This window comes from Fistularia commersonii, chromosome 18 (assembly GCF_037954325.1).
Source record: "Fistularia commersonii isolate RoL2024-O1a breed Wild chromosome 18, RoL_Fcom_v1.0, whole genome shotgun sequence".
NCBI lineage: Eukaryota > Metazoa > Chordata > Actinopteri > Syngnathiformes > Fistulariidae > Fistularia > Fistularia commersonii.
This window is the reverse complement of record NC_141301.1, coordinates 12,709,117-12,724,431: the sequence shown is the minus strand read 5'-3', so window position 1 is coordinate 12,724,431 and position 15,315 is coordinate 12,709,117. Positions and strand designations below refer to the sequence as shown.

General features: G+C 40.9%; 1 protein-coding gene and 1 long non-coding RNA gene across 2 annotated transcripts; one reads left to right on the top strand and one right to left on the bottom strand.

Moving 5' to 3' along the window:
- Positions 1 to 485: 485 nt before the first annotated feature.
- On the bottom strand, positions 486 to 11,960 carry LOC147224427 (prolactin-releasing peptide receptor). Its single transcript, XM_086164608.1, has 4 exons — positions 11,842 to 11,960; positions 5,084 to 5,548; positions 2,961 to 3,358; positions 486 to 1,386 (listed from the first exon to the last, which is right to left on the bottom strand). The coding sequence occupies exons 2-4, from the start codon at positions 5,544 to 5,546 to the stop codon at positions 1,168 to 1,170; spliced, it is 1,080 nt and encodes a 359-aa protein (XP_086020734.1). The 5' UTR covers positions 5,547 to 5,548; positions 11,842 to 11,960; the 3' UTR covers positions 486 to 1,167.
- LOC147224428 (uncharacterized) lies at positions 9,587 to 11,574 on the top strand. The gene is made up of 3 exons (XR_015107470.1): positions 9,587 to 9,612; positions 10,118 to 10,239; positions 11,520 to 11,574. It is a non-coding gene; the product is annotated as an uncharacterized LOC147224428 (long non-coding RNA).
- Positions 11,961 to 15,315: the final 3,355 nt, after the last annotated feature.

Sequence of the window (15,315 nt, the reverse complement as noted above, 5' to 3'; positions counted from 1 at the left end):
AGAGGAAAGCGAGACAGAAATGGCAGTCCTGCAGAACCTTTTCCAAAGTGCCTCGGGGAGGACGCAAGACGAAATCAAATACGGTGCTAAATGAAGTCTCAGGGTCTGAAATATGAGGGCTGCTCGGCAACAAACAGACCACATAATGGATATAAAGGCCGACTGAGGAGCTCGACTTTGCAGGTATTATTTGTTGTACTGTTATTTTTGACAGTGTGCGTCTGTATTTTGGTGAATATTAGCCTCAACATAAAGCACTTTGACCATTTTAGAAAAAAGAAATCGACCTGGACGGACACCAACGAAGGACCGGGGACCGTAATTTGATCTTTATGGATGATTGTGTTGTTCGTGTTGTGAATATTAAATTAATCATTGAGGCAATGTTTCCCCCCCCGACGCAGTGACAGCAAAGGGACTTGATTCATCAGACAGGACATTTATTCATTTTGGATCGATTAGACTCAACACTTTACCGGGGTTTTAAAATGACATTTAAAAAGCAGATTTCTGCGACGCCTCCATCTCAGCATCTGCACAGATAAGGATCTTTAAACACAAACACGTTTTATTGTCGTTCACCGATAGACTGTGAAGCTAAATAATAGACAAAATATATAGTGCATTATTTATAGTACGCTCTGTATAAACATTAAATATGGGGATCTAAAGTAACACAGGCTATTTGAAATACACAAGTCCTGTCGTTCAGGTCGGGTGAGATGAGTTGGGTCAGCTTGCTTTTTATAAAGCATGAAGTCTCCAGCAGGTCACTCGTGTTTTTTTTTCCCCCCCAGCACTGAGACCCTGCTGTTTCTTTTGGCTCTCTCTCCATCCAAGCCGGTTATTTTAATGCCGCCTGGATCCGCTCAGCGTTTCCGCCTCCAGCACCTCGAAAATACACGGCGGTTTGCAAAAGCACGCCTTGGAATCTTCATTACGGCGGCGACCGTCAGTCTGGTGTAGATACTTTGTCAATACCACACGGTCTTCTGGAGCTTTTTTTTTGACGCGGTGAATTAAGAGGTGTTTTCGATTCACAAATGATGAAAAATTGACAAATCTGGCTCGAGTACGTGATAACAAATCAGTCGGCTCGTACCGTTTTGATTGAGGCGTGATAAATGCCGGCGGGGGGACTCCGAGATGTCAGTGCCGTAGATGAAATCAGCAAGACATGGATCGTTCCACCATCCTCCGACGGCGGCAGGGACACAGGTAGCCCTTCAGGTGCATGCGTACCTTGCTGTGCAGCGAGGCGTATATGAAGGGGTTGTAGCAGGCAGAGCTCATAGCCACCAAATGACAGCAGACCTGCACCACGTTGATGTAACGCTTTCCGATGATGTGGAAGTCGGGGTCCAGGTCGAGCACCAGGTTCAGCACCTAAGCAGAGACATCGCAAGCCGATCGTTTTTTTTTTGTTCTCCACGGCGCAGATGATACCAATCCTGGTAAAAACGGGAATAATCACAAATTGAACTGAATTTTTTTTTTTTTTTTTTTTTTTTGGTTTGTTTGATTACTTTGGGGATAAATTTAATTCCTAGAAGCGCCGGCAATGAGACAGCGTTTCATCCCTCCCTTATGGTAATGTTTGACTTCTTCCTGGGTCTTTTGGGATATAATGTTTCCTTTTTGCCTCGGCGACCTGATAATGAGCCTCCCTGGTAAATGATCTATGAAATACAAAAGTCATCTTGTTCCTTTTTGCCCACTTCGGTTTCGTTTGTGATATTTATAAGCTTCCGGCTTATTGTCAAACGTGAAAGTGTCTTGGAATGCTCACCCCAAGGGTCATCTTGAGACGTTAAAGTCATATCTCAATAAATAACAAGCGGAGCGTCATTTTTGTTGACACCGGTATTAAGTTTATTCTTCCCAGTAAGGTTCCCTGGGTTCATAATCACCAGTTTCATTTGGTGAAGCCTGAGAAGAGGCCATGCGACATTATAAATAGTCAATAATCACCGCAAAGTTAACAGTTTGTTTACTGTCTGACATGACACAATGTGCAACTTTGCAGATGTTATTTTTTATCAATAACATATTGGAAAATAAAATGTAAAATGTTGTAATATATATATATATATATGTTGTATTATACATATATGTATAATACAACATTTTGAAATACACAAATATATATATATATATAATACAACATTTCACATTTTATTTTCCAATATATTATTGATAAAACATAACATCTGAACATAAAAGAACAAAGAACAAAAAGGAGAAGATTGGAGAAGGTTGATCCGCTGTGTCAACCCCTGAAGGGAAAAGCCAAAAGGAGAAGAAGATCTAATATTATCATTGTGTTATTATTGTCATATATTATTATTTCTATATTGGAAAAAAATAGAAGGAAAAAAAATTAATTATATGAGCGGTTTTATTGAGGTTTATTGATGGATAGGATCAGGAGTCCATCAGAGAGACAGAACATGTTAGATTTTCTGGAGATAAAGTTTGGAGATGGTCTTGGCATGGACGGAGGAGATCTGGGTAGAAGGATAATGTGGTTGGAACTGCCAGACAGGAGGTCTGGAGGAAGACCAGAAAGGTGATTGATGGATTTATGAGAAGGAGGACAGGAAGTTAGTTGGTGAGAGAGAAGAGGATGCAGAGAAGAGAGTTTGATAGAAGCGGGCGATTGGCTGAGGCCACCTCTAAAGGTGAAGCCCAAGTAGAAGAACTTTTAGATAAATTACATCATGTTTAATAGGTGTAATGGTCTGTTTTCATCAGACCAATTAATAAACTCAATTTTAAAATGATCAATATTTTCTTCACTCCAGTCAACATTTTTAGTGTGATAAATCCTCTCATCATCTGGCTTATTTCCTTAAAAAAAAAAACGTTTGTTTTTTTTATCGAAAAATGTCAAAGAAGCCATTATAAAAAGAGAAAACGATGAGGCGGCGTGGATTGGGTTATTAGTTAAGAGGACTGACCTGCAGGGGCAGCCAGCACAGGGCGAAAGAGAGCACCGATGCAACCAGCAGCGAGAAGGTTCTCTTCCGTCTCTTGCTCCAGCGTTGCTGACTGTTTGATGGCTCCCCGGGCACCGAATATCGTTTTAGGCTGATGGTGATGGCGCAGTACGAAATACTAACAGACAGCAGTGGGATCATGTAGGAGGCGATCAGAATGAAGCAGGAGTAGAGCAGTTTCAGATTGTCGCTGTCTGGCCAGAATTCCTCGCAAACTATCAGGTCAATGCCGTTGGGTCGCAAGTCCAGGTACTGCGTGTAGAGGGACTGCGGCGCCGCCAGGGCTAAAGATAATAGCCAGACGCTTAAAGCCACTGCGCCGCAACCCCATACTGAGATTCTCCTCCGCACAGGGTGAGCTGAAATGGAAGAGGGGGGGAGCATGAAAAGCACAAAATACACCACTATCCATGTGTACAATATGGTAATAGAGGATTTTATGAAGGGCAATTGAAGGGGTCACTTCAGGTTACTAGCTATATATCACCAACCCTGCAAGGCTAGCTTGAAAATGTCCCGCGAGTGAGATGCAAGAGTTTAATCGCTCAAGTTATTTTGTTTCACTTATGCACAAGTATGGGCACTTTGCAGAGACTTTTTAAAGAAGAGCAGGGCATATGCTTCACAGATCTCCACCAAATAACCCTGCTGTGTTTTTGCATAATGAGGCTAACTGCTAACCACTTACCTGCAATAGCTAACAGTGCAGGAAATGAGCAGCAGCTTCATAAATGCTGAGTTTTTTTTTATTTTCGATGATATCATCTTCTAGGTAGAGATGAGTTTTTGCAGAGGAGGGCAGTTAAAAAGCCATGACAGACTTTTGTGTCAACCCTGTGAGGCGTTTCGGTCACAGAGAAATCGAACATGATATATCCAAACTGTGATCTGATGAGGGTTCTGGCTCGTTTCCTCTTAGAGTTTCCCGGTTACACGGACAGAACCTGAAAATGACCCGGAAACTGCATCAAATGGAATTGAGCGGAGAAAAAAACGGAATCTAAATCTATTCTTTTCCCAATGTTTCCCATTGAGCTGCTTTAAAAATAGCAAATACTTCAAAAAACTCATGTTATTCTTTTGTTGTAATGAATTAGCAGAAAGCTACACGTGAATAGCACCATTTTTCCCGGTTTGAGCATTGATTGTTCTCAATTAAACACTGACGTCTGTGAAGGTCATCAGCTGAGGATCTCCTATCATTTCGATGTAGCAGCTGGACTCGCCCAGTTTCTCCAAGACGCTTTGCCTTCAAACAGAGGTAAAATTCTTCTTTTTTTTTTTATTTAAAAAGAGAGAAAAAAGAGAGTAAATGTTTATACGGAGGTAAAGTTTTTTTTTTTATTTAAAAAGAGAAAAAAGAGAATAATATGTATATACATATTATTCTCTTTATATATATATATATATATATATATATATATGTATATATATAAAGAGAATCCTGACTCATTTCAGCTTTGCTTGCTCACTATATAGATATATATATATATATGTATAAATATTTTTTTTAACCTCTGTAATGTAATTAGGTGATTTAAATTTAGTAATTTAAAAGAGAAAAAAAAGAATAATATGTTTATGTATATTTGTATATGATATGTATATACATATTTCATTATTCTATTATCTTTTTATTTGTTGTTTTATTTTACTCTTGATGTTTACATTTTCACAACTTTGATGCCGCTTCCCCACGTGTCCCGCATTTGACCCTCGGGGACAAATAAAGGTTTTTCGGATTCTGATTCTGAAGGGCTTCCTAAGTCAGTCGGAGTTGGAACTGCTGGAACTGAGGAGGTCTTCGAGAAACTGAACGAGTCCAAAGAGGTTTTTATCTTCAAAGCTGGCATTTCAGAAACTTGTTCCTCTGAGACCATAAAAAGGAGGATATTTTGATAAATGTCTGGTATGCCTGTAAAAAATTCAATTTTTTCCTTTTGGAATTTTTTTTTACCCGCCCGCCTTTGGCTGCGTGCCCTCCTCCTGCTATCATCCTGACTCATTTCAGCTTTGCTTGCTCACTTTTGGAGTTTCCCACCCATCATTCCAGAATGTGACGGAGGATCACGCCACGATCTCACCGATAACAACGTAGCGGTCCACTGCGATGGCAGTGAGGGAAAGCACCGATACAAACACCGTGGCGCATTGCAGCAAAGGAACCAGATGGCAGAGGGGCCTTCCAAATGTCCAACCGTGGCTGTCGAAGGCATAAGACACCGTCAGGGGAATGCAGCTCAAACACATCAGCAGGTCTCCAGCAGCTAAGTTACCGATGAAAAAGTTCGTGGCGTTGTGCAGCTTCTTGTTGGCCAGAATGCAAGCCAACAGGAAGGAGTTTCCCACGCCGGCGATGATGACGACAAGGCAGTACAGCGGCATGAAAAGCGGCTTGAATTGCAGCAGGAGCCCCATGCCGATAAACATGTCTAATGGATCGCTCTGGTTGAGTTCGTGACTTTTGGTTCTTTCCAGACGTCCCCGTTCTGCTTCCTGACTGATGTTACTGCTCGGCACGAAGTCCTTATCCAGCGGAAAATCCATTTCTATCAGAGAGAGCAGGGTGTAATCATGAATGACACATTGATAAATACAACAGGAATCTAAAGCGTGTAATCAATCTCGCTCCGCAGGCTCAACGTCCGCGGGGGAGCGGACGCTGTGCGAGAAAGCTAAACCAACACCGGACCCATTTTGAGTCAGCGGTAATGCAGGTAATGCAGTGCAGTCACTCCTCGTTTTACAACGACGATCCGTTCGAACGACCACGTCATTGAGCGAATTTGTCGTTAAGCGAATGATTCCCTTTATGTCAAATCAAATCGTCATATATACGTAGTATACTGTATAGCCTTATGGTAGGCTAGCCTACCGTAGCCTAAAAGTTTACCTACTGTCGGTGAGAGGTTACAAGTTAGCCTAGCCTAATGTTGACAATAGAGCCGTGGCTCTTGTTGGAGGTACCGAACCCCACCGGTTTCGTCCACGCGTTCACCGAACCCTTCTTTAGTGAAAAATAAAATAGGATTTTTTAAGGGTTCGATTGAACCCAGCTTAAGAACCACAGCAGTAGATATCTTCAGGGGATAAGAAGTATCAAAAGTTCTGTAGAAACTAATTAAAGTACACTTAGGCAATGGTAACTGAATGACACTCAGTGACTGAGGGAGAGAAGATGCCGGCTGTATGTCGGCGCTGCCGGTTGACTAAGACCAACTCATCGTACACAGCGACACTTACTCTCTCGACCGCGTTGACACTTGTCTCTGCGCATTTACATTGACATCAGAACTTTGAGATATTTTCGTTAAATGAATATTGGTCAAAGTTGTGACGCCCGTCGTAACTCTGAGTTGTCGTAAACCGAGTACGTCGTTAAGCACTGCTAATCTTTTGCTAATCTGCCGGAAAGACATTTTTAAGTCGTTGACGGGTGCTATAACAACGTGAGTAAAAGACTTTTGAAATATGCTTCGACTGAGTAATTACATTTGATCTAAGCAACTCCAAGAGGTCGGCGGCATTAATTCCGTGCTGTTGCCGTTTCGTAACACGGAGAATGGATTGGGCGAATGGCGGGGGAAATACACGAATCTGACTTCTGATTATCTGGTTTGATTTGTTGCATTCAATATGATTCATCCATAAAAAGTCTTGCATTGCAGATCTGCTGTGAATGGGTGATTTTGATCCAGAGTGGTAAGCTGACACTATTTACCACTTAGGACAGGAGATGGACTTTTAGCCATAAGTGATGCATTTAAGAGATAATTCAACACAGATGTGTAATTACACAAGAGTGATAATTATGTGAATTTCAGCTTGGCTTGCTGCAGATACGAATATTCAATCGTATAATTGCGCAGTGAAAAAGCCTGAAACTGTTTTGCGTGAAGCCTAAAAGAAACTTATCATGGAACTTTTTTTGATACCACTTTTAGCAGCGCTCTTATTTCCAGTACACCGTTTGTAAGTGTAGTGTAATCTGTATTTCAAAGCCGACATAGTAAAAGGCGGCTTGCATTCCCCCCCTGCTGCGCCCCCTTTTAGCTTTTTCCAGTTTTCTTACTATTGATGGATTACGCCTAATCAAAAGAGAGGCTCTCAGCGCTGTGGAACCCAAAAATCGTGAGGTGCATAATCCTCACAGAAGGTACACTTTCATTGTCAAACACCGGGGCTTGTTTAGATAAAATAACCGGTTCGTGTCGGCGCTTTGGCGTCAGATGTTGTTTCCACAAAGCTGGGAAAAAAAAAAGGTTTCCTCCCGTCCTCTGCTCCCGTCTTTAATTATAGTAAAAGGCCGCGAGCTGAAACCTCTCGTTCTTCTAAGGATGGATGCAGGTCCCAGGTGCGGCATTGATCTTCCTATCTGCTCGGCTCCCCTAATATCGCTATCTACCATTCGCACGACCGAGATTCTTTAGACGAGTCGTATCTGGGTCTCGTCATCTTGAGGCTTTTTTTCTGATGATTTATTGAAAGCTGTGAGTTCTTTCTAAAAGAAAGTATCTTCTCCTAACCGGGGACAAAAAGACCTTTGACAGATGTTTCTTTGCACTGAAGTGAGCACGAAAATACAAATCACATTTAGTTTTCTGTCAAAAGCTGTGCGGAAATACTCTGTAATCTCTATCTATCGGGGACTATTAAAATACACGTGGATGTTTCGGTTGTTTTTTTGCGTCGGCCTTCCTGGCAGTCCAGGGCGGACCACCCGGCGATGACTAATTTGTAAGACGTGTCATTTTTAATGTTGTGAAATAAACGTTACGGAGGTCGTAGTACAGGAGACAGTGGGCTGCAGGTGGGTCGATTCTTATCACGCTCCTATTAGCATCATTTATGTTCTGCACAAGCTCAAAGTGGTGAACTATGCATCCCATGAGAGGTCCCGGCCCGCCCACATGCGGACGCAAAGACACAAAATGAGCCGGTAGACAAATCCGTTGCCAGAGTCTATGGATAATGGTCTTTTGCCCGGCTTGGTGCATCGCCATCTTCATCAAGCGAGAAAAAGAATAACTCTCCCACTTCCCTCTGACGGCTTTGCCTCATCAACTTGTTTAGTACTTTTAGTTCTTCCTTGTTTTGGAAGCCATGCAGAAAGATAAATGCCTGTTTACTTCAGGTGCCTGCTTCTTCCGAGTCCTTAGGCTGTCTCATTTCGCGGGAGGATGTTGCTTTTCTAAATGTTAATGCTTCGGTTGAATCCAACAGCTATTAGCGCTGCTCACGTCAAGTCTGATTTTATATATATGCAAAAATCACAACCCACTTGTCTGATGACACTTTCCACACGGAGCGGGATCTGGATCGAACTCTTTAAGAGAAACCCGTGGCGGCTTTCTGCCTCGACTGGCAGGAAGTGAGCAAGAGAGAAGAACAAGAACTGTCGATCTCACTCGTCACGTAAAACGTCATCAAACCACCGAGCCGGGATTCGGCATCCAATAACTCGAACCCGACTTGACTTGACCTGCCTGTCCTGCGATCGCCGAAGCTGAAGTAGTTCCGCATTATCGCAGAGCCACTTGAACCCCAATCGAGAAAAAAATAAACCTTTTATTATCTGATGTTAATAAAAAGAATCACGAACAGGAATCGGCCCCGGCACATTCCAGTAAGCGTAGCACATTATTACAATCGAGTTGAAGGACTTGTTAATTAGTTAATTATCCGATCCATCCCATTTCAATGCCGTGAGCGGCTGCCCATTCCGAGGTACATCTCTCAGTAACAAACGGGATGGTTTTTTCATATTGAGTCAATATCAATATCAGAAATATACTTTCTGAGCTTATTTTCCTACAGCTTATACTAAATCTATCTTTGCCTGGTAACACCGTTGCCATGGCCTTTCCCGAGCCATCCGGACCCTGCAGTTAATTTATGAGACGTGATGAGAATTGAGAACCCTCAAAATGCAAAACAGGAAAAAAAAAACAACTCCTTATGATCGTCTCTATCTTCCCGCCCCCCCTCCTTTCTCGCTCTTGTTTTTTTTTACATTTTATCAATGGTCGTATCCTCTGCTTGCTTTCTCTGCCACATTGTGCTTTGTCTTCTGAAAAAATACCCTGCTAAAAAAAGGGTAGAGTTGAATTTGATGAAGGTAAATTAATGGTGTATTGCAAGGAAAAAAAAAAAAAAAAGCAATGCATTATCGTGAATGCATTATTATCATAGTTGGAATCTGATTTAGAATGTGCAGAATCCAAATGTAACAGTTGGTGTTCAACCCCTTTTTAAGCATCTCAGATGCAAAATTGGGCTCTAGGATGAGTTTCCGCTCGATCTAACACCCGGAATCGCCAAGCAGTTTAGGTAATTTAGGCACAAATATGCGGCTTTGCGTGGCCGCGACTGCTGTTTTAAGCCTCCGTTGGGCACAAAAGCGACATCCAATTAAAATGACCTAAACCAAACAAAATCAGGTTAACGATTTCACACAGCATTAATGCTTCGTTACTGTCTTGCAGCCGCGGCGGAATCAGGTGGAACCGTCGACACCTTGGATTCACCCGAGGTGAACGGTGCGGACAATTCTTTCTTCAAACTCCTTCCAGCGGCTCGGCCGAGAGCTTGTCAAGTCAAAGGGCGTTGAAAGGTAAACACGCGTCATTTGCTGTTCGGGCCGCCCCGGATTTAGTCATTTTCAAAGACTGAGGTAACAGGAACTTCAACCCTCCTACTTTCTGTCAACTACCATTAAAACCTTCTTCACTTTGTTTACTTTCGGGTTTTAAGTTCAAGATATAGAAGCAGTTCTAGGTAGTTATTGCGTTCCTAATTTGCCGATATCTTGCAGGTTTACTGCATGTTGACCATCGTCACTGCCCTTTTGAACCTGTTTTGCTTTGGTTATTGACGTTTCCTTGTTTTGCCTTTCGGAAGCTTCGCTGCTTCTTTCCTTTTGTTATCGCCTCTCTTGTGAGAGAGCACTTAAGCTGTTTGTTTATGATTCAAGTCTCAGACTGCTGGACTGACTTCCTGCCCTTGTGATGTAAATCTAACAACCATGTCTGTTGTAAATGGGGGAATTTGCAAATTATAGCCAGAAATACAGGTAGTTTCGTAAACAAGATACTTCTTTTCGTGTTCTACTTTTCCAGGATGGATTTTTGCGGAAGCGGTGAATGAGGAAAGAGTTTCAGTGAAAGTCCCAGACCCCGTGCCACGACCCCGGCGCCCTGAAACCTGGAGTCGGAGTGTGCTTCTTGGTACAAAAAAAAGGGTACGACGATCAACTTCTGGCTAAATGTTGTTATCAACAGCTGACCCTTTCATTTAAAGAGGTCGCAGCCACGTTAATAGTATTACACCGCCGCTCTGTCAAGGGCAGGCCAACCCAATTTAAAATGTGCAAACAGATCAAGGTAACTGAGAAACCCGCATAGGTGCAGATTGAGTTTACGTGTGTTTGGATAAATGTCAGCAGAAGAAAAGCATGACGTGACTCACGACTTGAATGAATTGCAGCATTTTGTATTTAACTCTTACTGCATGGACTGAAAAGTGACGCAGACGTCTCTTTCCCTTTGTCCAGAAAACATTATTTGAAGGCAAGACAAGACTTTATCTGCTTTTAGCATAATAATAATAATAATAATAATGATAATAATAATTATTATTATAAAAAACAACAGGAACAACAACAACAATATCATTAATGATGATAATAATAATAATAGTAATAACAGGAATAGTTATTGTTGTCATTAGCAATAGTAATGGCAAATAATATAATAATTAAACAACACCACCACCACCACCACCACCAACAATAATAATAATAATTATTATTATTATTATAACAACACCAACAACAACAACAGCAATAATAATAATAATAATAACACTAATAATTATTATTATAATAACAACAACAACAACAACAATACAATTAATGATAATAATGATAATAGTAATAATAAGAATAGTTATTGTTGTCATTAGCGATATTAATGGAGGTGTGAATAATAATAGTTGTAATTAAAGAACAAAAATAATAATAATAATTCTACAACAGCAACAGCAACAACAACACTAATAATAATAATAATAATTTTATTGTTGTAATTATGTTATCATCATCATCATCATCATCATTATTATCTTTTTTTTTTATCTTCGTGCATCTTTACTTTGGTGGGTGATTATTTTCTGCCACGATAGATCCAGAATTCCCCAAAAAAAACAATCATACCTTGAACATAAAGACAAGGAAGGTGCATAAAGCACGCCCACACAAACACACACACAAACACACACACACACACACACAAACCCACACACACATATGATAACCGGGTACCACTGATCCCTTTTGACAAAGACAGATAGACAAAAAAGGGAATTAACTATTACTGACTCAAGTGCTATTTTGTTTGTTTTTACTTAGAGTTGCTCCTCTTGTGTTATTGTTCTATTCTATTTATTCATTCTTTTCCTCCTGTTCTCATATTCCATTGCTTTTCTTGTTGTTTCTTAACCTACACTTTCATTCCACAGCAGATTCCTGCCACTGGAGTCCACAAGCATCAGATTCTATCATGGTTATTTGCACCCAAGTCCCAATGTTGTTGAATGTTGCTGCCCGCTGGTCCTTTCAGATCTTATGGCATATTTACAATAATCAGGCCTTTCAGAAAAATCCATCATTGGCACATTATTAAAACCATACGTGTTGCATTATGAAGCTCTGACAGTGCCTAGATATGGCCGTTGCCAAATCACAAGAAACACCTCATAAATAACACATATAGCGATCTTAACACGCATGTGGCCACATGCATATTTGCATATCAGTTCAGTTTCAGGAAATACAGTCTCTTACCCGTGCAGATGTTGAGGGTCGTAAATACCGAGATAATCCCCGGGTGGGTGCACTCCAGTTCAGCCAGATATCTCACTTTCTCACTGTTGGCAAATCTTAAATCTCTTACGTTTTGCGTGTCTTCTCTCACAAGAGCACACGGTGACACGGAGTCAGCCACGGCATCTCACTCAGCATTAAAAGAGTGTTGGAGGGGAGGGGAGATGGGAGAAAACGACACATCGACACCCTCTCTCTCTCTCTCTTTCTGAAAAGGACAATGTATTTTATGTCGCTCGCTGAGAGAAATGCCTCACGGAGCAGAAGCTGTGATGGAGGGAAAAATAAAACTAAAATAAAGATGTGACATAACATCTAATATCTCGGAGGAATGACGGGAAAGTACGTTGAAGTGCATCTGCCCGGCTCTTCTGCTCAGGAGTGATTCTGTGCCTCGGCGAGTACATTCCTGAGAATGATTTACACGTTAAAAGGTGTGTTTCGCTTTAGTTTGAGTTCAAATTGAACCAGGACGCAGGGAAGCATTTACACATACCTCTTCGGTGTAACACCATTTTCCTCTTGAATCTCCTCACTTACATCGTGTAAGGCTAGCTCCTTGCTAGGCTAACTCTGCTGAGGGATACAGTTACGTGCAGTCAGTAGAGGCAGGGGGAGGCCGGGCCTCACCTGTTATCATGGAAAGAAAAAAATGTAAAATGAAAAAGTAAATTAAATAGTTATTTTCCACTTAACAATTTTTCTTTTTTCAAAATCCCAAAAAACAAAAATTCACATTTCCCACTCAAATATGAAGAAGAGAAGTGCGGTGACGTGGCAACCAGCTGAGCCCACTATGAATTGCACAATGATTCTGCTAACTGTGCTAGCATGCTATGTACTGAGACCGTATTGCTGTCTCTGTGGAAGTCACTACTAAAATTTTCAAACACATTTAATATATGAACTAATTTTCCATAGTTTAGCTGATGTGTATAATTTTTTTTCGCCAACAACTGTGATGTGTTTCTTGCGCTGAGCAATCTTAAACCGACTGCGAAGAGACATCAAGTGAGGCACGCAGTAACTGTGCCTCATGCCACAAAATAATATAATTAGCTATAGCAAGCTAGCAAGCTAGGTCTCCACCCAGCTGAAAATCGGGCTGTAAAGCTCACAAACGGTGAGATTTACAAATGAATGTAAATCTCCTGGGCAGCTTCTCAACTTTTTGGCCAGAAAGATCTCATTCAAACTGTTCCTGAGGCGACAAAGTTGCTCCGGCCGGCGGTCACCATTCCAGCCACGACAGTGTTGGCGGAGCGCTCATTCTCGCCACCGAAAAGACTCAAAACATACAGTCGAAAAAGAACCGATCAATGACTGGCAGTGATTTCCATTGAGACAGAAAGACTTTTAAAACTGAAGAAAGACAAGGAAGACTTCTACTAGCAATTATCAATGCTTTTCTTCAGAAGGAGTGGCGCATGGACTTCAGTAAAGGTAAGAGATAATAACGTTTTTTTTTTTAAATGTGCTTTTTTTCTATGCTACAGTTTGTATATCTAAAGAATGCTGATATGATATTTTAAACAAAACACGTTAACTTCTGCCGATAAAATGGTGAATAAGCAACTCTGTAGGTTTCATAGGTTTGTGATGACGTCAGTGCCTCACCAGCCATAAAACTCACCGCACCTCACTGGAGGGATCTACCGGGATGCTCTTCTCTCATTCCTCCCACTCTCCCTTTCCTTTCCACACTTACATCTTCATCAGTGCAAAAAAAAAAAAGTTGTCTCACTTTGTAGATGTGGCTTGATCTAACACAGCGGTCCTTCCGGGATGTTTGCCGTTTCTTGAATTAATATTAATGCTTTTAATTTATCACATCAGCCAGAACTTGGTATTCGTAGTGAGAGATTCTTTGTGCCTCCAAACCCACATACCTCTGAAGACACTCACTCTTTTCACCCCAACCGGTCGAGGCAGAAAGCCGCCCACATTGATCTGGGATCCGGCAGTAAGAAGCAGTGTTTCCTTGACGACGGGTTTCTGTAGAAAACATGATCCGGACCTGTGCTAACAGTTGTATGATAATAGCTGATGTGATACAACAATAGTTTAAATATGTCCAGCAAAGATCAGCCTGTTGAGCCACATCACTGCGGAAACAACTTCCTGTTTTCTCACCAAAACAACTTGCAGGGTGAGTATTTTTTGGGTTTAATTTAGCTGGATTCCAATTTCCTATTGTAAGTCGCTTTGGATAAAAGCGTCTGCCAAATGCAATGCAATGTAATTTATTTGCTTTTTGTTTTGTTTTTTGTTTTTATTTCCTCACTTATATATTTCTTCTTCTGTCTGATCCCTCCTGCGGTCGCCATGGCGAATCATCTTCCTCCATTTAACACATTCAATTGAATTTTCTGAATGTCACTGTAATAAGTTCAGTCCTCTTTGGTGGCTGCAGATCGGTTTCAGCAACTCACACACTGGGGATGAGAACGTTTCTGCTGTAGAGATGGATAAAAGAAAAAAACACCCTGATGTTAATGTGTTCTCTGCAGCGTCTAAATGCCACAGGCAACAGGGGAAAAGCAATAATAATCGACGTGAAGAAGCTAAGTTATTTACCAGTCACTAAAATGAGAGCGTGTAGAAGTACCTTTGGGGTCGTCATAAACTGCTAAAAATGAAAATTAATTATCCCAATAAAGATATGAAGAGGTAATGTCTTGCTTAAAAGGGAATGATGACATTTATTAAGCCCCAATCGTGCATAAATCTAAACCATTCATCCCATAATAGAAGAAAACTTATATTTCTCTGTAGCATATTTTCCACTTTTCTCCAAAATGTGATCACTTTATAACAAAGATTACAGTTTCTCTTCCTCGTCACCACGGCCACGCTGCGCTCATTTCTCGATCACAGTTGCTGACGAGAACAACGGCAGAAACATCGAGCCGACCCCAAAGTCCATCTCTGTTCCCATTTCTTTTTCAGAATTTGATTCTTTCAGTCCTTTATGGGTTAATAAATCCCCAAATGTCCCTGTCCTCACACTGAACCCTTCAAAACCTTGTATCTATAAGTAGTGGCCATTAGATCTGACCCTGCAACCAGAAAAAAAAAAAAACAAGAGAAGCTTTCTTTTTTGTTTTAAAAAGGAAAAACCCAAAGCCTGATGTTTCATGATGATAATGAAGATCTTCTTCTTCTTCTTCTTCTTCTTCTTCTTCTTCTTCTTCTTCTTCTTGTTATTCATAGAAGTAGCAGTTGCATTGCCATTATTATTGTTGTTGTTGTTGTTATTATTATCATCATTTCTAGTAATAGCAGTTGTATTATTATTATTATCATTATTATTATTATTATTTGTAGTAATAGCAGTCATACGAGTACAAGTGTTTATCATTGCTTTTTTTGTGAAATGATTTGTTGTAACCTGCCTGTCTGGAAGGGGGGTTCCAGGAAAGTTTTTATTACTTC